This window comes from Manis pentadactyla, chromosome 11 (assembly GCF_030020395.1).
Source record: "Manis pentadactyla isolate mManPen7 chromosome 11, mManPen7.hap1, whole genome shotgun sequence".
NCBI lineage: Eukaryota > Metazoa > Chordata > Mammalia > Pholidota > Manidae > Manis > Manis pentadactyla.
The window spans coordinates 11,430,925-11,446,552 of NC_080029.1; the positions used below are offsets into that span (position 1 = coordinate 11,430,925).

The 15,628-nt window shown below is 57.7% G+C and overlaps 1 protein-coding gene across 1 annotated transcript; it reads right to left on the reverse strand.

Annotated features, from left to right (window-relative positions):
* Nucleotides 1-3,690: 3,690 nt before the first annotated feature.
* On the reverse strand, nucleotides 3,691-15,301 carry CHGA (chromogranin A). Its single transcript, XM_036882083.2, has 8 exons — nucleotides 15,056-15,301; nucleotides 14,272-14,318; nucleotides 11,929-12,022; nucleotides 11,063-11,131; nucleotides 9,505-9,603; nucleotides 7,567-7,995; nucleotides 6,434-6,888; nucleotides 3,691-4,154 (listed from the first exon to the last, which is right to left on the reverse strand). The coding sequence occupies exons 1-8, from the start codon at nucleotides 15,099-15,101 to the stop codon at nucleotides 4,071-4,073; spliced, it is 1,323 nt and encodes a 440-aa protein (XP_036737978.2). The 5' UTR covers nucleotides 15,102-15,301; the 3' UTR covers nucleotides 3,691-4,070.
* Nucleotides 15,302-15,628: the final 327 nt, after the last annotated feature.

The window sequence follows — 15,628 nt, forward strand, 5'->3', positions numbered from 1 at the left end:
TTGAGTGTTGAATCCTGATTATAATGTCTGTACTGTGCCTTTCCTAGGCTACCCTGAGTCCCGGGGAAGCAGGAAAGCGTGGCTGGCCTCTTGCACTGCTTTGTCTCCAAAATAAACTACTGAAATCAAACTGCGTTTCACAATGTGTTTACAAAATGTCCCTGAAAGTTTCTGTCATTCTTCCTGTCTCTGAATAAAACAGCTTTGCGTTTTTGAATGAAATTCCAGTCCAGGTCTGCCTCAAGATCAGTGGGGAGTACAGTGTCCCTGATGCCAGGCTGGGGCCCCAGACCCTGTCGTGTCCCCATGTAATACATGTCACCCTCAGGCTCACACCTTAGCATCCTGGGCCCAGATACCGAGTAACTTCCAGTGACGTCGTGTTCTCCACTGGCTCTGTTGTGAGCAGCGAGCAGGGTGGTGGTTTTCTGGGAGTGGAAACCAAGGGGCGGGGTTTGGCATCGTAAAGGCCCTGGAGCCACTGGGTGGCACAGGATCATGTGCAGGCCTCGCCTCGCCCCCCTCCTGGCTAGTGGGCATCCAGCAGCGGCTCCTCTGGCCAGCTGAGAGCTGTGCCAGGGAACGTGAGTGAGGAGAGGCACCGAGCAGCCTTGAGGCACTGTTGAGTGGCCCCTGCCCGTTTGAGTCCTGGAACAATGTCCCTGGAGTTGATTTCCCCTCAGGCCTTGTCGCTGATCTTGGCTTTCTGCTTCCCGATTGGAGTCTCGAGAAACGGCAGGGCCCGTGGGAAGGGTCTGCTGTGTGCAGGTGTGGGCCGTGGGGTTGGCCCCGCCTGTCTCCCAGGAGCATTTAGCACTCTCACTCCCAAGCTTGTTGGCCAGTCGGTGGCATGTTGGGGTCTGTGGCCCTGCAGCATTTATCTTGCTGGTGGTCAGTGGCTGGGACCGCTGAAGGCACTCCTGACTCTGTAGGCTCCAGGAGCGAGTATTTTGACTGAGGCCTTGGGTATGTTCAGAGGGTCAATTGTGAGATGGCTGCTGTGGGCACCCTGGAGTAGAGAGCCAGCTCTCCCTGCGGACGCTTTGATTAATGCGATGCCGTAGCCATTCAGCCCCACTGAGTGCAGACGCCGCATGTCCACCCAGGAGAGTGCAGGGGATCCGTGTAGGGTCCTCGCCTTTGGCATCATGGAGGGTCTGGATTTGCAGTGCCTGATGGATTGGGTGGGGCCTGAAGCCACGCAGCCTCACCTCCAGGAAGCAGACCCAGCCTAAGTTCCCAAGGAGTTCTGTGGAGCATCTTTTAAGTGGGCCTTCCAGTACCTTCATCCTTCAGTGAAGGTGAAAACAACCTCGAAAATAATTCCTCTCTTCCCAGAGGACTGCCAAGTGGGCTTTGGGGAAGGCTGGTGAACCCTGGCCAGAAGCTGTCGTTTTCAAGCCAACTGGGAAAAGTGGCTGTTGTCTGCCAGGCAGGTACTCTGAGACCAGGGGGGCTGTGTCCGGGCTGTGTCCTTGTCCTAGCCTAGAGGATGGACCCTCAGCTCACGCACACACGCCGGCCACGGGCCACAAAGAGCCACTGCATGGCTTCATTGATGTCCTTGGGGGTTGCACCCACATTCTCCTGTGTCCCTAGAAAGCGGCCACTCACCCAGCCAGATCCCCAACAGCACCTCTCCCTTAGGCCACAGGTCAAGGGCCTTGAGCTCCCAAGACCTTGAGTTGGGTGCTGGCTGTCCTGAAAGCACTTCCCTCCACGTGGCTTGCCCCGAGACAGAGAAGTGCATCTGTTCTCGACAAAGCTTCTGGGCTCCTACCTCCAGTCAGCTGGCCAGGCACCGATGCCACCCATGTCCCCCTGGCTGCGCCTGAGCCTGAGTCTGAGATGATGCGGCCAGGGCCTCTGGACAGGCAACTCTCCCTGGGCCCCACCCTCGGTGACAAAGGGCATGTGCCTCTGCCCCTTCTCTGTGCAGCACTGCCACTGTGATCCTGGAGGGGACCCCTGCCCCTGCCCCACCCCACTGTTCAGAGCAGAGCTGTTACTATGGAATAGCCTGGGCCTCTTCCTTCTGGGTCTGGGTCTGCCCAGGCCACCTGGGGCCTTTTCCAGAAATGGTTCCATTTCCTCTTTACCTCCACAGTTGTCAGTGACCTGGCAACTTGGAGGGGGGGGTGTCCCTTTCCCACAGCCTGACTACCCTCTTCTTCCAGGGCTGTGTGTGGGCTCACACCTCTCTGAAACTTGCTGTTTCTCCAAAAGCTTCCTGCATAGTGATTTCACCAGGACAGTGGCCTTTCCCGTTTTTAGTACTGACCCCTGTGCTGTGTGACAAATGCTGTTTGCTTCAGTTTCGTCCATGAGTAGTGGTTACCAGAACCCCAGAGTGGCTTGTACTTAGTTTATATACATACATGTATATAATGTTTATAAATACTACATATATAAAATCATGGCTTCTGTAACCAAGAATCTTTCTCCACTGGCTCTTTCGATCTGGCTGTGTGTGTGCTCCCAGTGAGGATGACAGTGTAGGTGACTCATCCTTGGGATGGGTTATTTCAGGGACAAGATGTCCCCGTGTTCCCTTTGTTTGCTATCTAGTGTTGCTAGTGGATGTTTTTGTATCGGACCAACTAGTGGGATACAGTTAGCGTCATGTTTATTATATCTGTAACTGCTGAGGGTAGAGGGCAAACTTTTGTCTCTTTGAAACGTATTAAAATAAGCACCTTTTGGCACCAGCTCTGTGGAGGGTGTTCGTCCGTGCTTTGGGGGGCAGACAGCAGCAGCACGGACAGTCCCCCTGCCAGCCTCACGGGAGAGGCTGACTTGCCCAGACCCTTCCAATAACTCATTCTAATGATTCCCTGTTCCAGGCTGCCAGGGCCCCTCAGGTCCTCACCCGACCCTGATTTAAGTATTATCTTCATTTTATAGATGAGGAAAGAGGCTCTGAGAGGGCCAGAACACTTGCCCACACTCTCTGACTCCTTAAAGTCAGGGCTTGGCAGGCCATCTCTGCACTCCCAGGCCTATGGGGCCTAAAGCAGCCACTTGCAAATCTTTGAATGGCTGAATGGTTGGCCCTGGTATTTAGCTGGTCTATTCTGTTCACATAATCCCTCCGTCTCCATGGTTCAGCATTTCGGGTGTCACCCCTGCCTGTGACTGATGTGTTATTTCACCTTCTGAGCCTGTTTCCTTGTTTTCTAACCTGAGGCAGAGCTGCTTGCTCTGCGGAGCTGTTAGATGTGCGAGAACCTAAGACGCCCAAGTCTTGTGCACACCCAGGTCAAAGGGGCTGGCAGATTGATGCGGAGGGGGCCTGCAGCTCACATCCCTAGCTCAGGAAGTCCAAAGCTGGTCCGGGGCCTGTGGCCTTGGTGGTAGGCACGAGCCTGGGGCTGTCAAGGTCTCTACCTAGTGCCACAGAGAGCAGAAGATGTTTCCAAACTGGCCCCAGCTCAGGTGTGGCTGGGAGATGGAGAAGAGGAGGCAACTTTGCTTGTGTTCCTTGATCCCTATACACACGGAGGCAGGTATCAGCATCCCCATTTTACAGATGAGGGAACATGCTCAGGGGGGCAAAGTCGTTTTCCCACAATCCTACGGCTAGGATCTGGGAAGTGGGCCCAAAAGGGGCTGCCCAGAAGGACTGAACCTCCCCCTGTTCCTCTGCCCAAATCCAAGCCATCCGACCCCCACTCTGAGTCAAGAAAGAGGAAAGAGCCCAGAGCAGATTTATTTCTCCTTAGATAAATTTCATACAGAGTACATTACAGGTAGGAGCTCTCAGCTTTCACCAAAGATCGGAAGTTACTGCAGTTGTGCCAATGGCTCTGATGGTAGAAAGGAAACTTCTAGAGAGCTGCCTGTGTTCAGAGAGAAGGTAATCATTTAAAAGTCATAGGGGTCAGCCCTACAGAGGGGTGCATAGGGGCAGGGGTGAAGGAGGAAAGGATGTGGGGGCAGGAGGGTGGGCTGGGCCCAGCCTCCCTACCAGAAGCAGCGCCCAGGCCGTCTGGCCAGGACCTGCAAAGGGGACGACAGAGCCAGGACCACAGGGTGCCTCGGAGCCCTGGCTGATGGGGCCGGCTGGCACGTCAGCCCCGCCGCAGCGCCTGCAGCTGGTGGGCCACCTTCTCCAGCTCCCCCTCAATGGCCAGCAGGCTCTCCAGCTCCTGGTCCTAGGAGAGAACAGCAAGAGTCATGGGGACTGGCCCAGGGAGCCGGTGCCGGCAGCACGGAGCAGGCAGCCAGCCAGGCTGGTTGCACCACTGATGAGCTGTGTGGCCTTGGACAGATGGCATTGCTTCTCTGAGCCTTAGGGGCCTCATCCACACACGAGGACAGTGATGCTGCCCTGAGGAGTATTGTGCACCAGAATGGGGCGTGGTGGGGGGCCTAACTCCACACTGTGACCTCTTATCTAGGTCTGCCTCCTCCTGAACGACTCTAGGCAGGCATGTGGAACACAAAGCCTCTGGTGCCTGTCAGAGCTCCCCCCAGCCCTCGACCCCACGGCCTAGACTGTGACGAGGGCTCCCAGGCTGAGGCCAGGTCTCCCCACCGGAGGGGCCATGGGCCTGTGGCACAGGCTTGAGGATATAAGCCCCACCTCTACCTGCCCTTGATTCCTGGCCCCAGTCATGGGGCCCCCAAGCTCTGGCTGCCAGGTAGTTGGGGACCCTCCTGTGAGCTCTGCTCTGTGCCCCAGCCTCAGGAAGCTACAGGCTTCCCGGAGCTGGACTGACACCCTCAAGGGCATGCTCCCAGATTCGGCGCAGTAGTCAGGGAAGGCCACCCGCTGGCTGACCTGGGAGGGACGGTCTTCCTGGGGTCCCTTCCTGGCTGGATGCCAGGCCACAGAGAGCACCCGCCTAGGGCTCAGTCAGAACAGGTGGGCAGCAGTTGCCATGGACATGGGGTCGCTAGAGCCCTCCATCTTGGGGGAGCCCCAGGCATGAGCCCTGTGATGTTGGAGCCTGTGACGCTTTTTAGGGATCCCTTTGGGCTGGGTAGAGAGGACCTGCCCCATCCTGTCCACATGGTACTGGGGCCATTTTGCTGCTGTCCAGGGCTCCCTCTGCCAGTGGAGAAGGGACGCTGGCCTCAGGGCATCTCGCTCCCTCCAGCTTTTGTGGGTGGGTTAAGAGTTAACGAAAGGTGCCAGGCTTATCCTGGGCCCAAAAGCTGGGGGTGGGGAGCAGGCTGCTGCTTCCTGTAGCCCCATCCTTTCAGTCTCCTGGGGACAAAGGTAAATGATCTCTCCCAGTGCCAGCACCTAGGGAGGGTCCTTCCTCTGAGGCCACAGAGACCCTGGTTCCAGGCCCAGAGACTGGAAGAAGGGGCCACATCCTCTTCTGGGCGGGCAGAGAAGGGCATGGGGGCTGAGAAGAGCCTGGAGAGATCCCAGCCTGCCGCAGGCCCTGATTCCCACCTGGGCACTGGGGCTTGAACCACGGACCCCCCAAAGCCCCCTCCAGCTCCAAGGTGGTGCTGCCAGCCTGCCAGGGACCCCAGCTCCTGTCCCATATCTTCTGGGGGTGCATCCCTACACCCCCTGAGCTGCCCAAGTAGCCCTGGGCATGGCCAGGTTTTCAAAGCTTGGGTGTGTTCCGATCGTCATGAGGTGAGCAGGAAGGACTCCTTACCCCCATTTCACAAATGGGGGAACCAATGAGGCTCAGAGAAGGGGAGTGACCCACCCAAGGTCACACAGCTAGGAGAAGGCAGAATGCAGGTCTTCCGGCACATCTCCGTGCCTCCCCCAACTCCCCACCAAGCCCCAAGGTCCAGTTGGCCCTGCCCCTGCTCCTGTGCCATCAGGGGCTAGAGGCAGTGCCTGAACCTGGGAGGATGGCGTACCTGGGCTGCCTGGGGGCCAAGAGAGAACACGGCCAGACCAACCGCAGGGGCCTCCCAGGACACCACCTCCTCTCCCTCCCTCCCAGCTCTTCGGGCTAATGGACCCGCAGGCCTGTAGCCCCCAGACAGCTAATGGCCCTCTGCAGGTCAGCCCCTGCCAGGCCCTTTGGTGTCTGAGCTCTCTCCAGCCCAGGCTCCAAGCTCTCGTTCCCAAAGCTGCCCAGCGCCCTGCTGCCTCCAGGACAGAGTCCCAGTGCCAGGCTCTGGGGACTGGTTCAGCTCAACACGCGTCCAGCTTCCATGCTGACCTGAACACTTCTCATTTCCTGTCTGGCTGGCCACTAGCTTCACTGGGTGCCTTCTGTGACCTCCCGGCCTGACACACCTTTCCTCCTGCCCCTTCCTGGCTCTGCCCCGAACCCAGGCCCTCTGGGGAGCCTCCCAAGAGACCCCGTCTGGGCACCTCTCCAGTCCCAGCCTCCAAGGGGACCGTGTCTCCGCAGCGGGGCAGGGGCCGCACACCCGGGTGGGGCTGCCCTCCCAGCTGGGCCCACACTCCGGAGGCCCGCCCCGGGGCCGGCTCCCACCCCGTACCAACCTCCGGTCTACGGTTGGCACTGCCCTCCTCCTCTTTCTTCTCCTCCGGGTAGCTGCGCACCTGGAGGGCCAGGCCCCCCTCCACGCTGTCCTCCGGGGAGGACGGCCTCCAGCCTCGTCGCAGCTGCAGCCCAGGGCCCCGGGAGCCATCGGCCCGGGCCCTGGAGGCGGGCTTCATGGAGCGGTCAGGGTCGTCCTCCTCGTCCTCCGCCACCAGCCGCCTGTCGGCCGTCAGCTCCTGGGCCAGCTGGTCCATCTTGCTCCACCGCTTGGCCTCCTCCCACTGCTTGGAGAGCCGCTCCTCCTGCTCCTGCTCCCTGCTCTTCCCGCCCCTGAGGGGGCCCAGAGGGGCCCTGGCCATCGCCGCCGCCTCCTCCTCCTCCTGCTGGGAGTGCTCCCGCGCCTCCTCCGCCCCAGTCTTCCTGGCTCCACCCTCGGCCAGAGCCTCGGACCAACCTGGGGCAGGTGGGGGACGAGAGCAGGAGAGTGAGGGAGGACCGCCCTTCCCCAGTCCCTGCCCCTCCCCCTGGGACCACAGACCTGCACCCAGGGTCCAGCCCAGTCCTTCGCCACCACGTCGCACTTGGAGGGAAAGCCATCTCGACACCAGGCTTTGCAAGACCCTCTAAGCTCAGGGGGTGGGGGGCTGGCCAAAGCCTGGCTCTTACATTGGCCATCTCAGCACAGAAGCCCCTGACCCAGGGGTCGTGCAGCTGGGAAGGGAGGAAAGGCTCTGACAAGGTGCCGGGGTCTCTCCTCAACACTGGTGGAAGCTGACACTGTCCCCAGACCAGCCTGTTCCCACCTGCCATGCTCTCCCTCGGTTCCCAAGGCCCCCCCCCCTGCAAAGCCCCTGTTGCCCCCTGAGTTGGAGCAGAGGGGCTATGTGGAATGGCAGGAGATGCACGGTTTTGGAGTCAGAGAAACGGGGGCTGGAATCAGCTCTTACTACTAATTAGCTGTGTGACCTTGGGCTGATTACCTAACCTCTCTGCACCTGTTTCCCATCTGGAAAATGAAGATAACACCTCCCTTTCAGGGCCGCTGTGAAGGTGGCATGAGATCACGGATGAGGACCCCTCCCACCTGTCCCCCCCGCGACCCATACGCTGAGGTCTCAGTCATCATACATACTCTTGCCCCTCCGGAGCGCCTTGTAGCCAAGGCTTGGGTGGGGCTTAAATGCCGCGGTGGGGCCTTCCTCCTCAGGGACAGCCTTCTCTCCAGCCTCTGTGTCCTCCTCCTCCTCCTCCTCTTCTCTCTTTGCCTGCTGCTCTTGCTCTGCACCCAGGCCCGTCTCTCTGTCCACCAGACCTTGGGAGAGGCCCTCGCTGTCCCCCTTGGCCTGTGGGCCTGGGTGTTTCTGGCTGGGGAGGCTTGCTGGGTGGGGGGTGTTGGCGGCCTCCTCCTCCTCTGGGGCCTGGTTGTCCTCAACCTGGGACTCCTGCCCCGGCTCTGGGGAGGCCTGGGGCCTGGCCCCATCCGTGTCTTCGCCACTCTTCGCCTCTTCAGAATCCCCTCTTTTCTCGGCAGCGTCCCTGGGGGATGCTTCTCCAGGCACCTCTGCAGAAACAACAGAGCGAAGGCAGGCCCTGAGGACCAGGCGGCATGCGGTGTCTCCCCAGAGCCCAAGTGCACATCTCAGTCACTGCAGCTCTGGCCTCCAGCAAGCCCAGCCCCAGACACCCCTGCCGGAATTAGGGTCACCCTCTCCGTGCCTGGGTCTGCCGTGAGCGCAACTGGATTGTATTTCTTTCTTTGTATTTCTGCCCCTCAAAGCAGGATGTGATTAAAAAAAGAAAAAGAGAACAAAAAAAGACCTTGAAAATGACCCCAGAAGAGAGAGCCCTGGACTGAAAATGAGGACATCAGCTTAACTGCTCTGTGATGTTGGGCACATCCCTAACCTCTCTGTGTAAGAGGCACTGTTACTGCCACTTCATTCTTGTGGGGCTTCTCTGCTTTGAGTGTCCTGTGAAAGTGCTCAATTCCTCAGTGTTTATAGGGTTTCAATAAAAAGCATTTCCTTGCAGACAGCCTTTTGACTAATAAAAATTCTTTCCGTCGTTAGAATGATTACTGTTGAGCAAAGCACTACCGAATGCATCCCCCGATTTGACTCCAGGGCTCCAGGTGAAAGTGCTCCCATCCTGTTTACAGAAACTCAGACGGATCCTCAGAAAGGTAAGGGGGCCTGGCCACGCTCACACAGCCTGTAGGCGTCTTGTATCCAAGTCCCAAGTGCCGAGTACAGGGTGGTCTTTGCACCGACACACGGCTGCCTGCCCCATTAGAGCTTCCCGGTGCACACACACACACTCTGTCCCCTCCCACCGCCCACAGCAGCGTCCACAGTCAATCCAGACACTCGTCCCCAGGGAGCCAGCATGGGGGGGCCATGCCCTGGCCAGTGCGGCGGTACCCCCGCCACAGCCACAGGCCTCCGCTCTGAGCCCCTGGAGTAAGAGCACTGAGAGCCGGGCTCCTGGAACCTGGCCCCTTCACCCACCATCCGCAGCAAAGAGCAGAGGCCCTCGGGCTTGGCTTTGTGGCTGTTTCAAGGCTGTTCCCATGAGCGACAGGGCACCACTTTGACCTAAGTCATGACCTCTTTGACCCCTAAAAGCTCTCTGGTTTCAAGAAAGATTATCCAGCTCGTGCCTCAAACCTATTCCTCTGGGACCCTGTAACGTGGCTACGCTGAGGCACCACCACTTCCCAGGAGAAGGGCTCTGGGGCAGGCGGCCCTGCTGCAGCGGCCCCTGGGAAGAGCGAGTTGAAGCCGCCCGCCTGCCGCGCCAGAGGCTTCCGGGCCTGTGCGAGTGAGCCCTGCGGTGGGCGGATGGGGCGCCTGCAGGGGTGTGGAGGGAGGCAGGGCCCAGAGTCCCTTCTCCAGTCACGCAGCTCCCCCAACAAGGTCCGCGGACTCCCTGGGTCTCAGTTTCCCCGTTTGTAAAGGGAAGGAAATACTAGCTGCCTTACAGGGCCTATAGGAGAGGCTCCTGACTCCCATGTAACCACTGCTGTCATCGCCTCCTGCCCCCGCCTCCGTCCAGGCCGGCCGGCACTGACCCTTCACATCGGCCTGGTCGTCCTGCTTCCCCAGAACCTCTGAGAGCTCATCCTCAAAACTGCTGTGTTTCTTCTGCTGATGTGACCTCTCCTTGGCACCTGGCATGAGAAAAGGAAAGAAGAGTCCCACTTGATCCTCAGCATATTCCTCTGTGAGAGTGAGGCCTCCATTTCTTCATCTAGTTCCAGGCCTGCCCAGTGACAGAACTAGGGGAGGCGGCAAGGGTTGGCTGTGCCTGCCCCTCCCAGCTGGGGCCCGCCAGGCGGCCGCACCGCCTCTCCAGACTCAGTTTCTCACCTAGGAAAGGAAAAAGCCGTGCCTGCTGCCTCTTGGGCACTCAAGGCCCCAGTGGAGCAGAGGATCCCAGTGCTGGCAACAGAGAGTGGGGTCTCTCAGGACCTGACTGATAACTAGGGCACCGACCCTGCAGCAAGAGGGGACTGCCTCCTCTTCAGGGGGCTCTGCATCAGGCACCCCCATTGGCTGGACCCTTAAGTCCAGGTCCTTGGGAGAAGGCTACGCACAAGTGTGCATCCCAGCTCAGGGCTGGCACCTGCTTCCAGGGTCCAGACCGCTCCCCCTGCATTGGCTCCAGGCTACTGCTGCCTCCTGGTGCCTGATGATGGTTTTTTTTCCCCATGATGGGAATTCCTGGGGTGGCCAGAGGAGCCTGACATGGTGGTTGCTGACCAGGGCCTATGCCCCGATCTGGCCCCAGGCCAACCTGGGGTCATGCCTCCTGATTATTTTCTTGCTGTGACCTTGGGAAGCTTGGGCTATTGAAGATCTGGTTGCCCATCTGTAAAAAAGAGTTGCTGCATTGTAAGTCCAACAGATGTGGGGCCAGAACCCATTTTTCCTACTTGCCAGGGAGGGATCTGTGCCTCACATGAACCCAGGAAGGAGTCTGGGCTGGGCAGAGCAGCTAACTCTTGGGGATGACATCAGCCTAACCCTCTATCCCAGCATTCCACCCAGGCTGTGCTTGAATATCCTCAGGGACAAGGAACTCGCGGCCTCACAAAGTCACTCTATTCCCAAGGGTAGCAGTGGATTTTCGTAATCTCTTGGAGAAAGACATACCTCACTCTGAGGACACTGAAAGTCTGCTCTGTGTTTTGGGGCAAGAAAGACACTGTTTCCCCCACTCTCACCCTTGAGCTAAAGCTCACAAGGGAAAAGAGCCCCTCCTCTTTGAGGGGCTCTGAGACCAATTTTGTCTCAGTTAACAGATGAAAGGAATCCTCTCTGCAACCTAGTCTTGAAAGTGTCCCCGTTGAAACAGCTGAACTGAAATGGCAGAGTATTAGGAGAGCTGCTGCATCTGGTCTTCACATGTCCTTAATTTACTGTGTGACCTTGGACAAATCACTCAGCCTCTCTGGGCCTTCATCTCCTAACTATATCAATGATAGATGGGACCAAGTGGCACCCACAATTATTGAAAGGAAATAACTGAGGATCAGAGAGAAACAGGACCTTGCTCAATCTTCCACCATGACTTTCTGACTCTGTTACTGGAATTTACCCAGATCGCAGACAGTGACTGGGTAATACCTTGCAGAGCGAGGTCTTGGAGCTCTTTCAGCAAGTTCTGATGTCGCAGGATTGAGAGGATCCGTTCATCTGCAATGAAGGAGAGTCGTTATGGGCGGTTTCTAGACAACAGCCAAGCAAGAGATTACCATCGATATTTTCAGCCGAGCACAGAGAATATGTTTTGGAAACTCAAAACCTGAGTGGCAGCAGCGCTTTTGAAATTATCTTCTTTCCAAGGTGCCAGTCAGTTTTATGCTACATCAGAAAGGTCAGCCACTGTCCCCACACCCAGACCTCAGCTAAGAGATAGCAGCCCCTGAGGTGAGGTGAGTGTCTCTCAACACACATTTCCCTATTTCCATGCCTTTGCTTGTGCTGTCTGCTCCACCTGGAGCCCCCTTTCTTCATTTCTACCTGTAGAGTTCCAACTTTTCCTAAAGCCTGACTCCAGTGCTAATGTTGGATTCATCAAACAGCTGTTCAAAACTTGATTGCCTGGTTGGAAAAACTATGCCCACCCAAACGCTCCTTTATTCATCACATACCTATAGGGGCTCTACCAGCTGCCAGCAGCTGACCTTGGCACTGACGATATAGCACATAAAATGTGGACACAGTGGCTTGCTGTTCTAGCCTTGATTTCATTCTGCCAGAATTCTAGTGAAGTGTGCCCCCTCTGCGAGGCTGTGAACGCCAGGCATGCAGAGGCTCTGACCCTTTCGTCTGTCTGTTCCACTCAGACCCCAGCACGGGCCTGGTTAAGGCAGCCACTCTGCCAGTTACTGTTGAATTAAAGCACTGAATCCTATTAAAAGCCACATACCCATGTCCTAGCCTCCCAGCCCGGCAGGCAGCAGCCCCTCACCCCCCGGCCTGGCCCATACCTCCTCGGAGTGTCTCGAAACACTCCTGGCTGACAGGCATGGGGCTGGGCTTGGACAGTGTGTCAGAGATGACCTCAACGATGCACTTCATCACCTGGGAAGAGAGTGGGGGCAGGTTGGGGCTCAGCCCCCTGAGGCTCCAGGGCAAATTTCTAATGAGGACATAGGGCATTTGCTTTTGTCTTCAGGGTCCAGGGACAGCTGGTTCAGGGGCACAGCTCTGCTTTCTCAGCCAGACAATACTAGCAACAATAATAGAAAATGCCTATATGGTTTTCACCATGTGTGAGGCGCCCCAGTCAGCACATGCCAGCAAGTGCCCCTTTAAGGTGGGTCATGGTGCAGGTGAGTACCTGGTACCTTCTCATCCCCAAGTCTTTCTCTAAAGATGAGGATGCTGCTCCTGGGCATCAGAAGTAGGTCTCAAAAAAGTATTTCAGTCTTTCAGATGTCCAAAAGGTCAGCTATCTCCAGGAATCCCTTCTGGATTGCCCAGAGAGCAGACACCTTCCTTGGCTCTGCACATGCAGGGAGTAACAGCTGCGTGGTCTGGCTCCATTGTCCCTCACAGGATGAATACCCTAGCTGCATGTGGGCACACATCAGCTACCTGTGGGTGCCCATCCCGGGTCAACAGCAGCCATCTCTCTGACAGTCTTGTCCAGTGTCCAGCAAGGTGCTGTGCCTCATCAGGCACCTGATAAATGGATGATGTGTGAGGATGCTGCCAACTGCAGCATGGTATCTTAGCTGTGTGGTCATGGGCATGTGACTTGACCTCTCTGAGCCTGTTTTCTCACTTGTAACATGGGAGTGAGAAGGCCTTCCCACCTCCCCTCCCAGCATAAGGCACAGACAGAAAAACACTATAAAACGTGAAGTGCTGCACACACCCAGAGAGGGACTCCCAACTCCCAACCTGCCTCAGCTGCCTAGAGCTGGTGGGGGAGCGGGAGGTGTCAGACAGGCATCAGGCAACTCTCGTGGGGAGTGAGGGGGTAGAAGGCTGTCTCTATGGGATGCCAAGGCAACCGGTCCAAGGATCCAGGATAGAAAACTGGCAAACAGGCTCCGCAGTAGTCACAGCATCCTAGGATGGAACATTTGGGTCTTAACCAGCTGCTCTAGTGCCTCTGACCCCAGACTTTTGGGTATAATATGGTGACAGAAGTGTCTTCCATAAGGGGTCTGGCAAGGAGCCCTACAGACTGTATCCTGTGTATCTCCCTGTAACCCCAGACCTTGCACTGGGAATAGCAGATAATCACCAGTCCATGAGGACAGATTCAAGGAAAGAAGAATTGGGTAGAGGTCCCAAGAATAGTGGGGAGATGAAGAAAGGAAGCTCTAGGAATAACAGTGCCCATTTGCTGAGGACCTACTATGTGCCAGGCACCTCACTTCTGGTTCCTACCCCCTCACAACTCCCCTCAAGGCGAATATTATTACAGATGGGCAGAAGGGAAGCTCAGAGAAGTTAAGGAATTTTCCCAAGACCACACAGCTACAATGAGTGGTAGAGGTTTAAATATAATGAAGAGTAGGAAATATAATTGAGCAAATTGAAGTTGAAATCACTGATGCTTTGGGTTTTAACCATAGCCTCTCTGGAATGAAAGAAAATAGCTCCTGGAAAGGTGAGGACCTCCATGTGGAGGGAATCCGTGAGCACCAGAGACTAGAAAAACGGCTCAGACGTGAATGGATTCCAAGTATGCACCTGACATAGAGTGTCTCTTGTGGGCTACAGAATCCCCCACCACCAGCGTCTCTTAAGGCCCTTTACTGGGTGACATCCACCATCAGCCTCAACTGGCCTGGACCCTCAACAGTGCAGAGGCCATGATCGAGAATGCTTTCACTGTGGCCCCTTGGGACAGCCAGGGTTTGAATGCCTGTGGGGTAGGGGTGCTTGTGGCAGAGCCTCATGGGGAGGAGAAGAGCTAAGGGAGAGGCCAGAGCCAGGCAGGCGAGGACTTTTCTCGCAGTTCTGTGGACAGCCACATCCACACAGGGTCACCCCCGGCAGCTCACAGTGGGCCTTCCAGATTCGGAGTGCTCGAGACAGTGGACCTGGTACCTTGGCCCAGCAGGTAAGACACAGGCTCTGTTCAGCTTCACACACAACTCAGAGGAAGCTGGGGAAGTCCCCGCAGCAGGATGGCAGGGAAATCAAGCAGCCTTTGATATCTTCTTTTGCAAGCTGTCCCCAGGCTCAGCAGCCGCAGTGCTAGCTCTTGGCTTTATGCCAAACTCCTCCTGCTGCTGCCCAAGAACTGGCTGTGAGCTGTCCCCTGGGGCCTCCTACCCACCAGCCCGGGGCACTGCCCCCCACCTTCTTACCTCAGTGTCCCCTTTATTCATAGGGCTGTTCACAGGGAGGGCAATGACTGGTAAGAAAAAGAGAGAGCTGCGGTCACTCCTCTGCACTGAGGGGAGAGTCTAGTCTCCTGGCCCGGCCCACTGGGATCCCATTCACCCCAGTGCTCCCCCTCAAAACTGTCTCCACCCAGTGACATGCTGGGGCTGATCTTGTTTCCCTGCCTCCAAGTGGGGTGGCTCCCAGTGGCTGCACTCAGAGCCTCACCCATTCCTTTTGGGAAAGCTCCCACTCCGGAGGGGGTGTGGGAGCCAAGGGCAAGAGTCATAGGGTGCAGGAGGATGCAAGGAGAGGGAGTGAGCCCCCAAGGTGAGGGAAAAGAGATAGAGGAGGGGGACTGAGAGACATGAAAAGAGAGGTAGCAAAGGCAGAAGGCTAGGGAGAGAAGGAACATGGAGGGGGAGAGAGGCGAAGGGGGAGCCAGCAGCCCTCCCATCTCCCCCAGTGACCTTGGCCAGCCACAGCAAGGAGCGGTGGCTGTCTTGTGGCAGCCGAGACTCCAAGCCTAAACATGGGGTAGGGGCGCTAGGGGCCCCTGCTCCGCGGGGTCGGCTAGGGCGGAAAGAGTCGGGTCCGTTGCCGCTTGGCTGAGTCAGGAGGGAGGCGGCGGCGCTGTCCGCGGTGCTGAAACATATCGCCTCTCGGGAAGGGGAGGTGTCGAGGGGCGCGGGACGCGGCGTGGTGCCTGGACCTCAGGGCGGGAGGGGGCGCCCAGGGCCCTCTCCCACGGGACCCGCGCCAGCTCACCTTGCCCCGCGCAGAGCAGAAGCGCCAGGACAGCGGCGGGGCGCATGGCGAACCGGGGCGCCGAGCAGCACCGGGACGAGTGGTGGCTGAACCGGCGGCCTGGGGGCGGGCGGCGGCGCTGGAGCGGGGCCGGGGGGGCGCAGCGTTCCTACGTGTGCGTCCGTCTATTGGTCCGCCCACTAGCCTCCCCGCACCGGGACCGGCTACCGCAGAAGCAGCAGCAGCGACAGCGGCAAGGCCGGCCGCGCGCCCTGCTTATATACCTCCGGACCCCGGAAATGACGTCATTGGGACCGCCCCTGCCCCTTCCCCCTCCTCTAGGTGTCCAGCTGCAGGTCGATCCACCACCCCCGCGGTCTCACCTTCTTGCCTCTGGCCCCCGCCTCTCACGGTTAATGGGCCAAGTCGCGAGGTCAGCAGCTGGTTCCCAGAGGGTGGCACAGGGGTCTCAGCTGACCCTGCACCCCTTCACAGCTCCACCGACTGGCTTTGTATCCGTGGGCAAGTCACTCTCTTTCTCCGGGCCTCGTGTTCCTGCAAGGTGTGCTGAGGTTCCTGCCAGCCCTAGCGCAT